The sequence below is a fragment of the Macaca thibetana genome, chromosome 11, assembly GCF_024542745.1.
Source record: "Macaca thibetana thibetana isolate TM-01 chromosome 11, ASM2454274v1, whole genome shotgun sequence".
NCBI lineage: Eukaryota > Metazoa > Chordata > Mammalia > Primates > Cercopithecidae > Macaca > Macaca thibetana.
The window spans coordinates 62,574,029-62,593,283 of NC_065588.1; the positions used below are offsets into that span (position 1 = coordinate 62,574,029).

General features: G+C 41.3%; 3 protein-coding genes across 21 annotated transcripts in view; all 3 read right to left on the bottom strand.

Moving 5' to 3' along the window:
- Positions 1–19,255, bottom strand: part of LLPH (LLP homolog, long-term synaptic facilitation factor) — a 648,032-nt gene that overhangs the window by 260,554 nt on the left and 368,223 nt on the right. The window lies entirely within an intron of this gene.
- Positions 1–19,255, bottom strand: part of TMBIM4 (transmembrane BAX inhibitor motif containing 4) — a 529,849-nt gene that overhangs the window by 247,852 nt on the left and 262,742 nt on the right. The window lies entirely within an intron of this gene.
- Positions 1–19,255, bottom strand: part of GRIP1 (glutamate receptor interacting protein 1) — a 710,404-nt gene that overhangs the window by 43,972 nt on the left and 647,177 nt on the right. For all 19 annotated transcript variants that reach the window (XM_050748317.1, XM_050748313.1, XM_050748306.1 and 16 more), the window contains 4 exons: positions 15,111–15,256; positions 2,864–3,008; positions 1,342–1,481; positions 977–1,171 (listed from right to left, as the gene is read on the bottom strand). In XM_050748317.1, the coding sequence (XP_050604274.1) occupies positions 977–1,171; positions 1,342–1,481; positions 2,864–3,008; positions 15,111–15,256 (626 nt within the window). The remainder of the gene's footprint in view (positions 1–976; positions 1,172–1,341; positions 1,482–2,863; positions 3,009–15,110; positions 15,257–19,255) is intronic.

Sequence of the window (19,255 nt, forward strand, 5' to 3'; positions counted from 1 at the left end):
CCAAGAAGTTTTGACATACTTTTCTTTTTGATGCCATGGATCACTGGGAAGAAAATATTTTTTAAAAGAAGCTATTAGTTTCTGCTCTGTTTTCAGTCTGACACCTTTTATGTGTTTATATTCCATGAGTGAGGCTTTTTAATGTAGATAGTATTTCTTCACATGACAATGACCCCTATGAAGAAAAATCTACTCTATACTTTCCTATATTGTGATTATAACGCTCTAATTATAAACATTCAGGGAAAGGACATGGTGGCTCATGCCTGTAATTGCAGCACTTTGGGAGGCCAAGATAGGAGGATTGCTGGAGGCCAGAAGTTTGATATCAGCCTGGATAACATGGCAAGACCCCATATCTACAAAAATTTAAAAATCAGCTGGGTGTGGTGGTGTCTGCATATAGTCTCAGCTACTGAGCAGATGAGACTGAGGCAGCAAGATCTCTTGAGTCCAGGAGTTTGAGGCTGTAATAAACTGTGATGGTGCCAGGGTATTCTACCTGGGGTGACAGAGTGAGACCCAGTCTCTAAAAGAAAAAAAAAAAGTCAGGAGTGGGCAGGAATAAATAGAGTCACAAATCATTGGCTAATCTCTTATGTAACTCTTCTGAACTCCCCAATCCATCTTTGTGGAAAGCTTGCTGAAAAATAAGACAATGGGGCCTGTATTGAACAAGCCACTTTATTGTATGGTTTGCCTCACATTAATCTAAGCTTGAAGGATAAGCTCTGGATGGGATACTTGGCCATCAGTAGACCTAATGGAGGCCTGTTAGTGTTTGGTAAAGGTTCATGCCTTATAAGCACTAGAAGGAAATGCATGGCCAGCTCAGTGTAAGCATTCAGTGTGTTCGGCTACACCAAAGCAGATACAAGTTAAATAAAGATATTCTCCTCATGGAGCAGAGGATGAATCTTGAAGAAGCATGGGCTTCAACAATGAGAAGTCCTCTGGGGACAAAGTAAAGACGTACCTTGATTTCCATAGCTGGTGTCTATTGCAGACCCATCCCATGAATCCACAGCACTGTCCACACTGGGCACTGTGGAAGGGTACATGTCGGACAGCTTGCCTGGCTTCTGTGCTGGCGAGGAGTCCTCCTCCACATCCCCCAGGTCACTCAAATGGCTAGAAATGGGGAACTTCTTGGGGCTCGATGCTGACTGGGCTTTATAGACAGGAAAGGAGTTTAAGTATCAGAGTAAATTTAAATAAAAATATACCAAAATACTCTTGCTGGAGATTCGTTTCCCTAGAATCACACAGACACTAGCACATTCTTTCAAGGAAGAAAATGCACTGGAAATCCTTAATTGTGGCTTTCAACTCACTACTCACCATCTGTCTGTTTCTTAATTTTCAAGGTGACAGTCTCTCCTGCCATCTGTAACAAATGGATGGCTTCACTCAGAGGCTTCCCTTTCAAGCTGCTGCTATTGATGGCTAGGATTCGGTCTCCTATGTGGATTGCGCCAGTTCTGAAACACCAAATAGTAATAGGAGAGGTAGAAATAATCCCTGTGTGGTAGTGAATATAAATTCCCTGACATACCTTATACATTCATCATAATAAAGACTTGGCAAGGATCTCCAGAAGTCCCTCTTGCTTTCTTCTGGGAAATGTTGTAAGATCACTGCATATGTTGTGGATTACTTTTTAGTTTCCAAAAACATTTTAAAAATTGTTTTAATTAGTTATTAAAATGAACTTGTGTGCTTTTTCAATTCCAAGAAACCTGAGTCATGGGGTAAGTCCCCTAAAAATCCAAATACAAATGTAGTGGATAGCATGCAGCATCCTTTCTTTCTGCAGATTTTTTTTTTTTTTTTTTTTTTTTTGAGATGGAGTCTCGCTCTGTCACTCAGGCTGGAGTCCAGTGGCGCGATCTTGTCTCACTGCAACCTCCGCCTCCTGGGTTCAAGCAATTCTCCAGCCTCAGCCTCCCAAGTAGCTGGGATTACAGGCATGCACCACCATGCCCAGCTAATTTTTGTATTTTTAGTAGAGGTGAGGTTTCACCATGATGGCCAGGCTGGTCTTGAACTCCTGACCTCGTGATCCGTCTGCCTTGGCCTCCCAAAGTGCTGGGATTACAGGTGTGAGCCACCACACCCAGCCTGTCTGAGCTAATTTCTAAGGTACACTGCAGCTCCAACATTCTGCAATGCTGTGTCTCTATTTTGCTAACCACTGTTTCCAGTTGTTAGCAGGAACAATGCATTTGTGTATTCCTGAGCTAGGTTGGAAGGACAGATCTGGAGGACAGACTTGCCTGTAGGGTTTGTCATATGTCTGACAACACATCTCAGAAAGAAATGCAGTTTAGCAGAGGGTGGGGAGTGGGTGTGTGTGTATACATCATTGCCAAAGTAAAAAATGGACATTCCAGATTTTAAGACATTATTAAAATGGGTCACTACACTTTGTTCCCATAAGATGATGCCTGTATCACCCGCTTCTGAACACACAGCAGCTAAGTGCAGCACCTGTCAGGTAACAGAGGCTCAGCAAGTGTTTGCTGAATGAAATTGGACAAGCCATTCAACCTCCCTGAACTTTAGTTTCCTCCTCTCAAAATGGACACAATACAAATCCATCTTCAGTCAATTGTGGTCATTTTATACATTTCAGAGAGTCATATCAATGCTAAGCCCATGATATCTTTTACCGCCTGTAAGATGCCCCTCAGAGTCAAGTCGGAGCTCTGCCTGAGAGTTCTCAAGCTCTAAGATCAATCCTTTGTGCAGATTTTTAAAAGCCAACAGATAACCACAGAGAGAGGAGCATGTTTTTATGTGGTTGTGAGGAAGGAAGCCCATCTCAGACACAGGTAATTATAACAGTTACTTCAAATTTTACCTTTCAGCTAATCCCCCTTTAGTGAGGCTTGAAATGATTATAGGATCAAACGGCTCTTCAGTTCCTGAAATTGTGATGCCAAGGGGCCCCCCATAGCGTTTCAGCTCCACGGTGTAAATAATTGCTCCGGAACTTTCTTGCTCATCTGCAATAAATGCCAAGGAATCATAATTGATTTCTTTGGAAAAGGCAAAGGAGTAAGACACATAGATTCACACATAAAGTAGGAATTCAAAACATCCTCGTCGAAGTATCATGTCTCAGAAAATAATGATTTTTGGGAACAGCATTTCCTTAGTAGGATCTTACATTCAAATACAGAGATATAGTCATTGTCAGTGCCAGGGGAGAGGAACACTGCCTAATGACTTATGTTTTAAATGTGTGAGATCTGCCCAACTGGGGCTGCAGGACCTTTCAACTGTGTCCATGTCTAGGACAGTGCTTATCTAGCATTTGGTAAGTGTGCAGTAAATACCTGTGAAATAAACATATGGCTGAGGAGGTATTATAATTTGAGAGGAGAGAGTCACCCAGTAACAAAGAAGACATCGGGTCATGCTGTTTCCATTTTAAGCTTTACATGCAAGCTAACTTTTGATATAGAAACGTGGATTTTGCTAAGGGTTGGAACAAATGATAACATATATATGGTTAAGTGGAACTTAGATAAGTAAACTTGAAGACAACAGCAAGAAATCTAGAATCTCTTACATATCATTCCACTTACTATCTTCTAATGTGAGTCCTATCAGTGAATTACAGATATTAAAGTGGAAGTTTGAATGATCATCTCTCCTCTTTCAATGGAGTAAAAGCTGTTGTAAACTATGTTTCAACAGCATAGACCAGGCTGCCACGCTGTCATAAACTAATTTTGGCTATTCAACATTATTATAGTGGAAGACACTTGTGAATGTGCTCTGCCTAAAGCACTGGCCAGAAAGATATCATGGGCTGCCTTCAACATGGTGGATATTGTGATGGTGTCAGGGTTGCAAATAAGAAGTCTCAGAATTCAAAGGTTTTATTTGCTTCTGACATGCTTAAAGTTCTTGGGCGTTTCTTGTTTTATTCCTTGGGCCTGGGAGCTGTGAATGGTTAAGGAACTGTTTCATTTCTGCACCTGAGGATACAATGAAATGGTTCAGTGGCTACTTTAACAAAACAGTCAGCTTTTACAATCAGACTACATCCTAGTGAAGTATTAACATGGCCACATTTTTGCAGTGAGCAGCTGTTCATTTACTATATGAAACCCTAAAATAAGGAGGAAAAGCAAGGCTTGAGTTAACAATTCAATTAATTGTGTTTTCAGTGAAGAATTAGGATGAATATAAAATGAAGGGTCTATCGAGTCATGTGGGAAGCAATGTGTCCTCTCTTGCCAGCACTTACTTCACTTCTGGCCATAGATTGGGAGTTTTGAATGCAGCCACCATCTCCACTTTCTGAGCACTCTACTCAACGTATTTGCTCCACATATTCAGAACTAAAGACCATCCACCACACACTGCAATGCTTAAGTCAACATTTTAGGGCACAAAATCTTCAACATTGGGATCAAATTTACATTAGCAGCTGAGAAGTTCCCATATCAAACCTAAAACAGCTCTGTTTGCTGGTTCACAAGTTTCTTCTGGGCTGATGCTGAAGTTGTGGCCAGTAAGTTGGTGATTATCTGCTAAGGGCTCTGGAGAGAAGCATCAAGATAGAGGGTAACTGAATAACGGGCAGAAGTCAAAAGTCTAAATTTTCCTACAGTACGATGTTTTGTCACATTTCAGAGCTGGCTTTGACCTAAATGAACAGAGCACTATTGGATAGATTGCATGTATTTTGCAGCCCTCATCGTCAACTATATTCTGGATGAAATTCTGAATGAGTCATTTGATTAGTAATCCCTGGCAAAGTTAAACATTAGTTACTGCTGGACACTCTGTGTGGGCCATTCAGTGGAGGTGTGTATGCCATAGCAAAGACCTTGACCCCTTATTGCTCTCTGTATAAGGCAAGCATGAGCACAAACTTGTCAATGGGTGCCAAGCATTTTGGGTTGGAGCATCCGCTCTTTATGGGTTTTGGGGAGAAGGATGCTTGCCCAGGACCTGGAGACCCAATAACTAGTGGGAGTATCCATGGAAACCATACTTCAGATGAAAACAAAAAGTGGTCCATGGGAAGGGGATTTGGGGGTAGTGCCATTCATTGGGAGAAGGGGGGTACCTGGTTCCATTCAGCTCATTCTGCAGGCAACCCAGAGTGAGTATTCCATGTTATTTTTCGACAGTGTAACTTGTGACACAAAGATGACAAAATAATACCAGAGATGAAGTAAATGGCTTTAAGATAGTCTGTTTCAGGTTGCCTTATTTGGGGACATTTTTTTATTGGCATCTGAGTCCTCACTGACTAGAAGGCAATTATTAGGGCACCCAATGAGTTTAGATAGTGATGGAGATGCGAATCTAGGAAATGGTACATCTTAACAAGAAGGACACATTCCTGTGATTACATTGGGGTGGAAACAGGATGACGTGATGCTCTATTTAAATTATGACAGAAATGGAAGCTGATTTATGTTTTCTTTAACAAATATTGCGAGAAACACAAAAGAGAAAGGAGATTTAGTTGGGCTTCGTGGCTCACACCTGTGATCCCAGCGCTTTGGGAGGCCAAGGCGGTGGACCACCTGAGGTCAGGAGTTCAAGACCAGCCTGGCCAACATGATGAATCCCCGTCTTTACTGAAAGTACAAAAATTAGCCAGTCGTGGTGCCTTGCGCCTGTAGTCCCAGCTACTTGGGAGGCTGAAGCAGGAGAATTGCTTGACCCAGGAAGTGGAAGTTGCAGTGAGCTGAGATCATGTCACTGCTCTCCAGCCTGGGTGATGAAGCGAGACTCTGTCTCAAAAAAAGAAAGAAAAGAAAATTAAAGAAAGAGAAAGAAAGAAAGAAAAGGGAGATTTAAGAGATATTACAACCAAAAGCAATGAGTAGATCATTTGGAATTCTAATTAAAACCAACTGTTATAAAAAGGTATCTATTGGCCGGGCACAGTGGCTCATGGCTGTAATCCCAGCACTTTGGGAGGCCAAAGTAGGCGGATGACCTTAGGTCAGGAGTTTGAGACCAGCCTGTCCAACATGTCAAAACCCCGTCTCTACTAAAAATACAAAAATTAGCTGGGTGTGGTGGCACGTGCTGTAGTCCCACCTACTCAGGAGGCTGAGGCAGGAGAATCGCTTAAGCCTGGGAAGTGGAGGTTGCAGTGAGCTGAGACTGTGCCACTGCACTCCAGGCTGAGCGACACAGCAAGGCTCCCTTTAAAAAAAAAAAAAAAAAAAAAAAAAAGCTGTCTATTTGTCTATTTTTTCCTCGGATAGATTGCTTTAAAAAAAACAGTTGGTTTTAATTAGGATTTTATATATATCAGGGAAATGTGAACATTGAGCGACTATTTTATATTAAAAATATTGCTAATGATGTTATTTAGTTATATGTTTTAAAAAAGTATTTTTTAGGCATATGTTAGTAATAGTAAAAAGATGAGATGATGCCGGGAATTTCTTCATAACTCCACTGGTGAGGTGGGGAAACCAGACTAAGAGGGGAGATGAAGCAAGGCTGGTTGTAAGCAAATCACCATTAACACTGGGTGATGCATGGTGATTCATTATGCTATTTTTATTTTTGTATGTATTTTGAATTTAATAACAAGCTTTTGAAAAATAAAATAATATCATTTCCCTTAGAAAGCCCTATGTGGATGCCTTGTGTAAACAGGTATTTAATTACTCTGGCTTTCCTTTCATAGAGGGTGGTGATGGCTGCCCGCACAGAGTCTTTTCCAGACCATATGGCCTGTCTGCCCACAAGGCAAGCTCTCCAGCTCTTGAGAAGGACCCCATCTTGGCTCTGCCCAGTTTTTCATAGCAATGGCTTCCTCCTAAACAGTTTTCCTGCTTGGGATCCAGCCTTTGCCCCTCCTCCCCACTTCTATTTTCACCACTGCTGCCAACATAAATTTCTTCTTTTTCCTCCCCCGAATATTTTCAAAACATAAATCTGAAATGTTACTCTCTTACTTAAAGCTTTTTATTGGTTCCTCAGTTCTTTAAGAATAAAATATAACCCCTTTGCAAGAGCTGAGCTGGCCCCCAGAGGGTCACACCATCCTCCCCCACCCCAATCCAATCTGCTAAATTCTCTCTTCATAGAACCACTGCAATTCCTTAAATAGCACTTTTCTAACATCTTTAGCCCATGCACCTGTTACTCCCTATGCACAAACACCTTTCTCTCATTTGTTATCCTGTAGAATTTCTACTTTTACTTTAAAGCTTGGCTCAGAGTCTCATCCTTCAGAAAGGCTTCCTGGTGGCTTAGCTGGAGGGGCTAGAGGCTTTCCTATGAGACCCACAGCTCCTGTGCATTCTTCTGATGTTTCTAAACTTTTATTTTCACTCTTGCTCTCAAATAACGAGAAGAGTGAAATTATTTTTAAATTATCCTTAATGAGAGAAATTAAATATTAAGAACTGGAATTCAATCAGGTATGATTGAGATTTGGAGGGCCACAAACTTTCATAATGTAATATCCAAGATACCACAAGAACCAATTTTAAGAACCAATTTTTGCCCCCCTTGGAAATGTATGTTCTAGCGTATACCTTTCACTCTATGTTTTAAGGATCTCACTACTTGGCTCTTCATTAGAATAAGATTACCTTGAAAACAGAGATTTTTATCTTCATATCCCCATAGCCTAGAACTATGTCTGGTACCAAAGGGAACTCAGTAAATGCTTGAACAAGTGAGCAGAAGGATGAATGCATATTAGCATGTAGTCATTGGTTCCCAGGCTGAGATCTCCAGGAGAGTTTTACGAGTCAGCTTCCCTGCTATGCCAAGGTCTAGTTTCCTTTTCCAAGACATGTGATGCAAACCTAATCTCATTCAAAGTTTGAGAATACAACCTCAGCTGCCATTATGGGGATGAGCAAACCTAGAACTTCCTCCCTCCACTGTGCCAGGAGTGTTGAGTCAGCTTCAGGTTCAACTGCCAATTCCACCTGCCTTCTCGGGCTTTAACTCAATTGGCATCTGCGAGGCCCAGCAGCTTAGGAGGAGGATAATAACTGCCATTTAGGAAGGAATACTCAGACTATTTTGGAGATTGAAGCGTTCCTAAATATACTCTCCTTGAGGTTGCTTCAGGTAGAAGTCTTAGAAAGGAGCAACTACGGTGTTTAACTAGAAGAGAAACTTCTGAGAAAGAAAAAAGTAGAATCACCAGTAAGTTTCAAAGTGAGCCTAAGCAGATGTTAATGATATTATAAACAGCTTTTATATCACAACAGAAGGTTTACAACGATTAGTGAAAGACAGGAAACGGGGCAAGCCTACTTGTTTGTTCTGCTCAGCTCTAGTTAAGAAAATTAATGGAAGCACAGAACAGATGCAAAATTGCTGCATTACTTATGTGCAATGTTATTTTCGGGCTTCTTGAGTGCCGCTTGTTTAACAAAATGAACACTATCTGGCTTGAATCCATAATGGTAGCTGCTTCTGTGGCCAAATAGGAGGCTTGGATTTGGGAGAGAGCCTTTGGAAGGCATACATGTGCAGGTCAATCAAAGTTCACTTCAACTAAAAGTGATGGAATTAATTTTAGAGTACAGCTAAATTTCTTGGAGTTGGACAGGCCTGAGAAAGTAAACCATTTGAACAACACTGTCTACAGCTCCCTTATTGCTACACAGTCATTTTATATAGGCATGTCACAATGATATATCAGGAGACGTCCAAGCAATTGCTAAGTGTTTTCAGAGTAGAATTCAAATTTCTTTGTGTAAGTGATAATTTTAAGTCTCAAAACTAGGTTTGTTTGTGACAGCATTTCTCAAAGTGTAGTTCTAGGACCAGCAGTTTTGGCATCATCTGTGAACTTGTTACAAATACAAATTCTCAAGTTTGCATTTGACTGAGAATCCCTACCCCACAGACCAATAGGAATGGGAACTCTGGGAGAGGGGCCTAGTCATCTGTGGATTAACATCTTCTCGGTGATTCTGATGCACACTCAAGCTGGAGAGCCATCCCTTTATGAAATCAAGCCTGAAGAAAAGAGAAAAGTACTTTTTATCATAGGTCCTTCTTGCAGCCAGCTTCTTTTCAACACACCTCCTTCCAGTGCTCCAAGCACAGCCGAGATCATTCTTGGGAGCTTGGAAAGGGGCATCTCTGCTACTCCAATACTCCAATCTGGGTTTAGGGGGAAAAGCTACCACAAATTACTTAGCTTGGCTTAACACTGGTGAACTATATATATTTGAAGCCCAAAATATGAATCTGTCTTCAAAGGACTAATTTAATCACTAATAAGGCTGGATAAAGGTAATTTGCTTTGAATAGGACAAGCTGCAGCCTGAAAATGATTTTTTTACACAGATTAGAGCCCAGGAAGGTCAAGTATTGATTTATGGTCTCCAAAAATATGCTATATATTAGAATAAGATTCCCCAAACCAAGTGAGAAATCATTAATAGCTGTATATTTGATTGACAAAAGGGTGGTAATACAAAGCCGAGTTTTGAAAACTATATGTGATAGATTTGCAAACCTCTATCTCTTCCTGCAAATCCCCAAAAGTCTCTGTTGCTTTGTTTCAGGGTTTCCTCTCAGGCCTTAGCCAGGTCTTCCAACTCTCTTCATTCACTTTGGACTCAGAAGCAATCAAGACAAACAATAGATTTTTTTCAAGGGGATTATTTGCATTGCTGAGGACCTGGGGATTGGGTCACAGCCTCAGGAATCCCAGAGCCTTGGACCCACACAAGAACCACTGGACACTACCTGAGTTACATTCCTGCAGTAATGGAAGACGACAAACGCAGAAGCTCCTGAAGGCAGGATGGTCCAGGCTGAATCCAGAATGAGAGAGAAAAACACCTACAACTCCAAGTGTTCCAAAAGATTTGGCCATTGTTAAATAGAGCTTAAATTCACTTTTAAAATATCCAAATACAGTAATGACTACTGATAGTCAGCATTCATTAGGCCTTACTAAGTGCAAACTTATTGGTGAGTTCTTAAATATATTACCTCCTTTAGGCCAGGCGCGGTGGCTCACGCCTATAATCTTAGCACTTTGGGAGGCCAAGGTGGGCGGATCACCTGAGGTCAGGAGTTCGAGACTAGCCTGCCCAACATGGCAAAACTCCATCTCTACTAAAAATACAAAAAATTAGCTGGGCATGGTTGTGGCAGGCACCTGTAATCCCAGCTACTTGGGAGGCTGAGGCAGGAGAATCGGTTGAACCTGGAAGGTGGAGGTTGCAGTGAGCCGAGATCCTGCCATTACACTCCAGCCTGGGTGACAGGAGCAAAACTCCATCTCAAAAACAAAACAAAACAAAACAAAACAAAACAAAAACATATATATATATACACACACACACACACATATCTCCTCCTTTAATTTAAATATATATATGTGTGTGTGTATATATATATGTATGTATCTCCTCCTTTAATCCTTAAAACAGCCAATTAAAGGAAGCATTAAATGGACATTTACAGATGAGGAAACTCATGCTCAGAGAAGTTAATTTGCCTAAGTTTCCCACTTGTCAGTTATGAAGCCAGTCTGGCGTTCTTCGTCTTTCATTCCACTGTTTCCCCCAGCTTGGGCTAGAAGCAGAGTTAATTCAGACTCTCTTGAATGGCTCATTCAGCGCTTTCGTAAAGTGATTAAAACCAGTGGTCACTAACCAAGTCCAGTGGGCCTCATTCCTGTTTTAATTCCTTTAATGGCTCCCCACTGGTTTCTGGGATAAAATTCAAATTTACTAACATGATTTACAAGGCCCATAATGACTTGGCTCCAGTATACCTTTCTAGCTTACCTACTACCAAGTCCTTGCACATATGTTCTGCTTGAGCCATATCTGCCTACTGGAGTGTGCCACGCTGTCCCTAACTTTCTGCACCACTTCACAAACCTCTTCAGGACCCAGGTGGTTAGAATCTTTTCCTTGAGGTCCTCAGGCTCAAATGGATGCCTTCACATTCTCTTACCATTGTGGAATATTTTGTGCATATCCTTACGACATTCACTATATTGTTAATTATTGATTTTCTTTTGTTTCTCCTATTTGGTGGTAACTGATTTAAGGGCAGGATTGTGTCCTTTTTATCTAAGAACCGGTAGTCATTGCCTGATACTTCATAGACAATAAATGAATGCTGATGGCATGACTGAAAATCGAGGGCTTCAGCAGCATTTGGGAATAGTTCTACCATCTCCTTGGGTAAGGTACACAGCAGGGTAGTGAGACGTGCGAAGCTGGAAGAAATGCTTACATTTTGAAGCAGTATCTGTTAAATCCCATTTGCAGTACAAGCTAGCTTAGGAAACCAAGTTACATCAAGTATAGTTATAAACTTCCTGTGACCGGAGAGAGAATCATCATTGAAGGAAGGAGAGCAGCCAGCCGTTAAAGGACTGGAAAACTCCTGAAGTGCAGAGGGCCTACATTAGTATGAGCAACATTTCTGGGGGTGGAGAATATACACTGAATATTACCATTCAAAAATATTGAGACAAAGCATGGCAACTATTTAATGGGATCGTTCTGATCACCAGCATAATTTCAGATTAAGCATAATATCAAACTTTCAAAATCAGTGACTGTCCGAAGGATCAATGCTTATTTTCCACTCAGTCATATCTTGATAAAGGATCAGAACGAATGCAGAGAAAGGGATTTCAGGAGGTAATTAGAATACAAATAGTCCCCACTTACTGAGTGGAGTATGGACTGTGCCAGTATTTCTTTCAGTAAGTTACAACAGCTCCCTGAGATGGGTATCATTATGTAGATGGTACTGAAAATGGGACCAAATCTCAGACAAGTTTAGCAAGTTGCCCAAACTCTCACAGCTCAAATGTGGTAGAGCTGAACTTTAAACTGAGGTCTGATATTTTTAAAAGAATTTATTTCAATAGCTTTAAGGGTACAAGTGGTTTTTCATTACCTGGATGAATTGTGTAGTGGTGAAGCCTGAGATTGTGGTGCACCCATCACCCAAGTGCTGCACATTGTACTCAATAAGTAGTTTTTTTTGGTCCCTCATCCCCCTCCTACCGTCTCTTCTTCTGAGTTTCCATTCTTCATATCATGTCTGATTTTAAAACATTTGCTCTTTGTGAAGATTTAGTTTGCCTTTAAATAATCTGTGGTCAGGCTTTACATTTTGAATAATGTTTTTTTTTCCTCCCTTACTTTGCTCTGAATAAAAATGAATTCAGGTATTCAAATTATAATGTTGTAAGGGAAGAGAATACTAGGATCACATAAATTCTTCAAAATCAATAGCTGAATAATTTGCAAATAGTGATCTTTTGTAAAACCATGTCTGAATGAGTATATATTTCTGTATATCAGTATGAGAAAATCTGGTTTGGGTAAGTATGTCTCTCATGCCAATATCTATAGTCTTATTTTGGGTGGTTGTATGTTTTTCTATGGAAGGTTTAGGATTTTAAAACCAGAACCTCTTAAAATTAAAAAATAGGGATTGTAGGGGAAGCGTATAAAGGGGGAAAATGAGGCAAAGGAAATCAGTAACTGAAAGTAAGGTCTAGCTCTCCAAGTGCTCAGTTGTTTGGGAAACTCCTGCCAACCGGCAGACACAGCCTGGCTTTGAAATTGGATGCATTGCCAACTGTGCCCACTACACACATTCATCTCTGGCTTGGCTTTTTCACTTTGCAAGGAAGGTAGCTGACATCTGCTGAGCAGGGCAAATCATGCAAAACAGGTTTCTCCACAGGGCTTTGCCTCTTGACTAGGACAGAACCCAGGCTGATGCTAAAGGCTTACTCCCTGTTTTGAAATAAATCCCCAAAAGAAAGTGCAACTGAAGCAGGCTTGTAAGGAGAGAAATGCAAATGTTGGCACAGAAAATCAGTTGCTTAGGAAATAATTAGTGCAAACCTGTGCATATTTTTAAACATTGGTTATAAAATATATTTGGATATCATCATCATCAATTGTACTGATGGATGCAACTATAGTTTTTTTTTTTTTTTTTTTTTTTTTTTTTTTTTACTTTGAATAGGAATCATAAACACATAGCCTGACATAACCATGAACTCTAGTTCTAGATGACCTGATTAAGGAAATCCCAGAACATTGCCACAACTTCATTACTGGTTGCAATGAAATTATATACAGTAGATGCTCTCTCAACCAATCTCCACTTAACCAATTTACTGAATTAATTGTGGCTGTTCATCCTCTATCATAAAATGTACAGATCAATGCCATGGCATGCTCCAGAGCAATATGTTTCTTTATCTAGCCCCTCTGCACTTCTGCTCCTGCTCCTGCTTGAGTTGTAAACTTCAAAATTTAGAGGCAATTATGTTTATTCCTAAACCTGTTTATGCCAGCTGTACTTGTTATTTTAACTATGTAATTTAATTAATCTTATATAACCTATGAAATATGAATGTACTTGTTCTATGAAAATAAAATCCAACGGTTGGGAAAGATTCAATAAGGGTTCGTTAGGCAAAAATCTATGGCCAGGCGCAGTGGCTCACACGTGAAATCCCAGCACTTTGGGAGGCCGAGGTGGGCAGATCAATTGAGGTCAGGAGTTTGAGACCAGCCTGGTCAACATGGCAAAACTCCATCTCTACTAAAAATATAACAATTAGCCAGGAAAGATGATGCATGCCAGTAATTCCAGCTACTCAGGAGGCTGAGGCACAAGGATTGCTTGAACCTGGGAGGTGGAGGTTGCAGTGAGCAGAGTTGGCACCACTGCACTCCATGGCACACTCCAGCCTGGGTGTGCCACACAAAACAAACACAAAACAGACAAACAAACAAACATAAAATCTACTGTTAATTACCTAGCAGAAAAACTCTAAAACACTGGGGAAGACCAAAATCTAGGTGGAGGAGGCATTCAGATTGCTATAAATTCTTTAAAGTCTCACTGCATTAAAAACCAAACCAAACCAAAATAAAACTGGAAGTCATAAAATATATATTGTGGATATGGTTTAGGCAAACAAACAAAAAGACTTGTGACTATAATCAGCAGAACCATGTTCATAGGAAAGGCCTTGACTTTACCCATATTGTGGATATGGTTTAGGCAAACATTTAGACTTGTGACTATAATCAGCAGAACCATGTTCATAGGAAAGGCCTTGACTTTACCCACAAGATTGGCAAAATTGTAAATGAAATGTTTACTTTATGGATCCATATCACATTCTGTAATTCCCCACATTATCTGACTCTTTTGATGAATGGCCACTTTTCAATTGGCTCTATATTCTTATCATAATCAGATAGGATGTCTCGTATTTCAGGGCAACCCGAAGTGTGCTCCTTGCACCACAGCTGTGGCAGCATCTGGATGTTTATTAGGAATCCAGAATCTCAGGTCCCACCTGGGGTGGTGCCCAGGATCTGTGTTTTAACAAACGCTTCAGATGATTCTATGCCCTCCTAAGTTTCATTGGAGGGCCTAAAAAATGTATATAGCCCTTTTGAAAAGCAACATAAGGCATGACTGGCTCCTCAGGAATCATAGACATTTCCTTTGTATTCTTACTCAGCCATCCTGCTTCTAGGAATATTTTCTCAGGAACTAATTCAAAAGAAAAAAAAAGTTGAAAAGCTGAATAAAGATATCTATGTATAAAGATGTCTATAAGAGTACTATTTACAATAATGAAACAGTTGGAAGCAATATAGTGATTTAAGAAGAGAAGAAAGGTAAATCACAGGCAGTCAATAAAAATGATAGATATTCAGAGTTTATAAAATGATCAAATGTTTATAATGTAAAATTAGGTAAAAAATGCAACATCCACTTGTTTATAGTTATGCCATAGGAATATCAACAAAAACTAGAAAACCACCAGTTTCACTGTATTAGTGTGGGATTAGACGATGATTTAGATATCATCTTTAAAAATTATTTCATGCAATTATAATGTTTTGTATAATGAAATTATCTTAATGATATCATTTACAAGCATCATTATTTAAAATTCGTACTACACTCTCAACACAAAATTTAAAGACTCTTCTAGCTGTGAAACACTGCTGCCACATCACTAGCCAGCTGTTGTATGTAAAATATCAAGATCTAATATCTTTGGTGACAGATGGGCATTTCGAAAAATCAGTTTTAACTAAGGATGCTCTCAATACCTGAATTATCTTCATCTTTGCGGATTTTGAGCTTCACCAGGTCTTCACATTGCTGGAGGATCTGAACTGCATCTTCCATGGAACAGTTGTCCAGCCGGATATTATCTATTGCGAGCAATTTATCCCCAAGTTCCAGGGTCCCAGTTCTGTTAGTGAATGCATAGTAACACACGACTAATGATGAGCACTTAACTAGGCCATTTAAAGAGGCATTAAGCATAATGTAGCACTGTGGTAGTCTTTAGAGGAAAAGAGGTTCAACTGTTTTTAAATTGTACTTTATTGACAACTCCCTCCCTTCTTCTAGTCTTATTTGGGTTGCCTGCCATGACATTAAATTGCAGAGTATTAAAACCATTTTTTCTTATACTTTTTTCAATTAAACAAGAACATATATAAGTGTCACTCAGGAAGCATACAATTCCTAGGAAGGGAGGTAATGGGCGAGGGTCTGCATAGACCCGGGTATCCTTGTGTTTCTCCATATTGTTGTATTACTTTTGATCCTTGGTAGTCCAGTTATTAGGAGAGCGCTGAGAGAATGAGAGAAGGCAAGGTGTAATAGAGTTAGTGGAAGCCTAAGGCTTGAACCTCTGCTATTTCCACTTGCATCTGGAAACTTACTATGGCCGAAGTAGCAAGAAAATTTACAGATGAATCCATAGCTTATTTGGAAAGTGGCCACTGGGACTCTAAAACTGGCTGTGGACCAGGGTAGGTCTGTTGAAAATTTTTAAGGTCCATAATGAAACGAAAAAAATAATGTGAATGTAGTATGTACATGTTTCTACGTGCATATATGTATATATACACAGATTTGTAAGAATAGCCTTTTATGCATTATGTCTGTGCCAGAGACTGCTGATTGTTTCCCAGCACCCATTCTCTTTTCCCTTCTTTTAAGTTACCCTCTAAAAATGCATGCCCCAGACTCTCTGGGGACTCTCCCCACCTCCTGCCTATAGCTAGAAAATGGTAGCAGGAGGGAGGTGGAGCAAGGTGGCTGAATAGAAGCCTCCACTGACTGTCCTCCTTGCAGGAACACCAAATTTAACAACTATCCATATCGAAAAGCACCTTTATAAGAACCAAAAATCAGGTGAGCAATCACAGTACCTGGTTTTAACTTCATATCATTGAAAGAGGCACTGAAGAGGGTAGGAAAGAAGGTCTTGAATTGATGATGCCAGCCCCTTCCCCACCCCTTCTGCAGCAGCCACATGGCATAGAGAGAAAAACTGTGCACTTGTGGGAGGGAGAACACAGTGAGGGAGAGACTGCATTGAAACTCAGTGCTACCCTGTCACAGCGGAAAGCAACACTGGGCAGAAGTCAGCTGATATCCACAGAGGGAACATTTAGATCAGCCCTAGGCACAGGGGAATCACCTATTCCAGTGGTCAGAACTTGAGTTCCAGCACGCCTCACTGCTGCACGCTAAAGTGTTCTCGGGTACTAAATAAACTCAAAAGACAGTTTAAAGCCACAAGGACTGCAATTCCTGGACAAGTCCTGATGCTGTGCTGAGCTCAGAGCCAGTAGACTTGGGGGGCATGTGACCTAATGAGAAACTAGCTGGGGTGGCTAAGTGAGTGCTTGCAACACCCCTCCCCTAGCCCTACACAGTATAGCTCACAACTCCTGGAGAAATCTTCACTCTACCTGAGTAGAGGAGAGGAGAGACTAAAGAAGACTTTGTCTTGCAACTTTGATATCAGCTCAGCCATAGTATGACAGGGCACCGGGCAGAGTCCTAAGGCCCCTTTTCCAGGCCTTAGCTCCCAGACAACATTTCTAGACACACCCAGGGCCAGAAGGGAACCTGCTGCCTTGAAGGGAAGGACCCAGTCCTGGCAACATTTATCACCTCCTGACTAAATATCCCTTGGGCCCTGAATAATCAGCAGCATGGCTGGGTGCAGTGGCTCATGCCTGCAATCCCAGCACTTTGGGAGGCCAAGGTGGGTGGATCACTTGACACCAGAAGTTCAAGACCAGCCTGGCCAACATGGTGAAACCCCATCTCTACAAAAAATACAAAAATTAGCCAGGCGTGGTGGCACACACCTGTAACCCCAGCTATTCGGGAGGCTGAGGTAGGGGAATCACTTGAGCCTGGGAGGTGGAGGTTGCAGTGAGCTGAGATCACACCACTGCACTCCAGCCTAGGCAACAGAATGAAACTCTGTCTCAAAAAATAAATAAAATCAAATATTATAAAAAAATAAAATCAGCAGCAGTAGCCAGGTAGTACTTGCTGTGGGCCTTAGGTGAGACTGAGTTGTGCTGGCTTTAGGTGTGACCCAGCACATTCCCAGCTGTGGTGGCTATGGGGAGGCTGTTTCTGCTTGAGAAAAGCAAAGGAAACAGTAAAAAGGACTTGCAGCTTAGGTACCAGCTCTGCAACAGTGGGGTAGAGTACCAAGTGGGCTCTTGGGGTCCCTGATTCTAGGCCTTAGCTCTTGGATGTTTGTGGACCTACTCTGGGATAGAAGGGAGCCCACTGCCTTGAAAGAAGAGTCCCAGCCCTGGCAGCATTTGCCACAAGCTGACTAAAGAGCCTTTGGGCCTTGAGTGAACATCGGCAATAGTCAGGCAGTACTTGCCATGGGCCTGGAGCAGTGGTGGCCATGGGGAGGGACTTCTTTCCTCGTAGAAAGGATGGGAAAGACTTCGTCTTGTGGCTTGGGTGCCAGCTCAGCTATAGTAGAATAGAGCACCAGGTAGATTCCTAAGGTTTTGGTCTCCAGGACCAGGCTCCTGGATGGCATCTCTAGACCTGCAAGGGGCCAGGGGGGAGCTCACTGCCCTGAAAAGAAGGATACTATCCTGCCTGGCTTTGCCACCTGCTGGTTATAGAGCCTTTGGTCCTTGAGTGAACATGGACTAGCAGTAGCCAGATAAGGGTTTACTGGCAGCCTTATTTGAGACCCAGTATCATATTGGCTTCAGGTCTGAACCAGCATTGTCCCAGTGGTGGTGACCACAGGGGTGCTTGTGTCACCCCCTCACCCCTCAGCTTCAGGTAGCTCAGCACAGAGAGAGAGAGACTGTATCTGTTTGGAAGAAAGGGAAGAGAACAAGAGTCTCTGCCTAGTAATCCAGATTCTTCTGGATCTTACCCAAGACCACCAATGCAGTATTTTTGAGTCTGCAAGAGCCATAGTGTTACTGGACCTGGGGCGCCCCCTAATGGAGATACAGGTGAAGTGACCAAAAACTTAGATCACAACACGCAAGTCCCTTCAAATACTTGGAAAGCCTTCCCAAGAAGGACAGGTACAAACAAGCCCAGACTGCAAAGACTATAATAAATACTTAACTCTTCAGTTCTCAGACACCAATGAACATTCAGGAGCATCAAGACCATCCAGGAAAACATGACCTCACCAAGTGAACTAAATAAGGCACAAAAAACCAATCACAGAGAAATAGAGATATGTGGTCTTTCATACAGAGAATTCAAAATTACTGTTTTGAGGAAACAATGAAGTTTTGAGTCTGTGATAATACAGATAACAAATTCAGAATCCTATTAGATAAATTCAACAAAAAGATTGAAATAATTAAAAAAAAATCCAGCAGAAATTCTGGAGTTGAAAAATGCAATTGACACATTAAAAAATTGCATCAGAGTCTCTTAACAACATAATTGATCAAGCAGAAGAAAGAATTAGTAAGCTTGAAGACAGGATATTTAAAAATACATAGCCAGAGAAGACAAAAGAAAAAAGAAAAAACAACAACAACAAAAAAACACAAAAAACTGGGTCAGGCATGGTGGCTCACACCCATAATCCCAGCACTTTGGGAGGCCGAGGTAGGCAGATAACTTGAGGTCAGTAGTTTGAGACAAGCCTGGGCAACATGGCGAAACCCCGTCTCTACTAAAAGTACAAACACACACACACACACACACAAAGCTGGTCATGGTGGTGTGTGGCTGTAATCCCAGCTACTTGGGAGGCTGAGGCAGGAGAATTGCTTGAACCCAGGAGGCAGAGGTTGCAGTGGGCCAAGATTGCGCCACTGCACTCCAGCCTGGGCATCAAAGTGAGACTCCGTCTCAAAACAAACAAACAAACAAACAAACAATGGCGCACACCTACAGGATCTAAAAAATAGCCTCAAAAGGCCAAATCTAA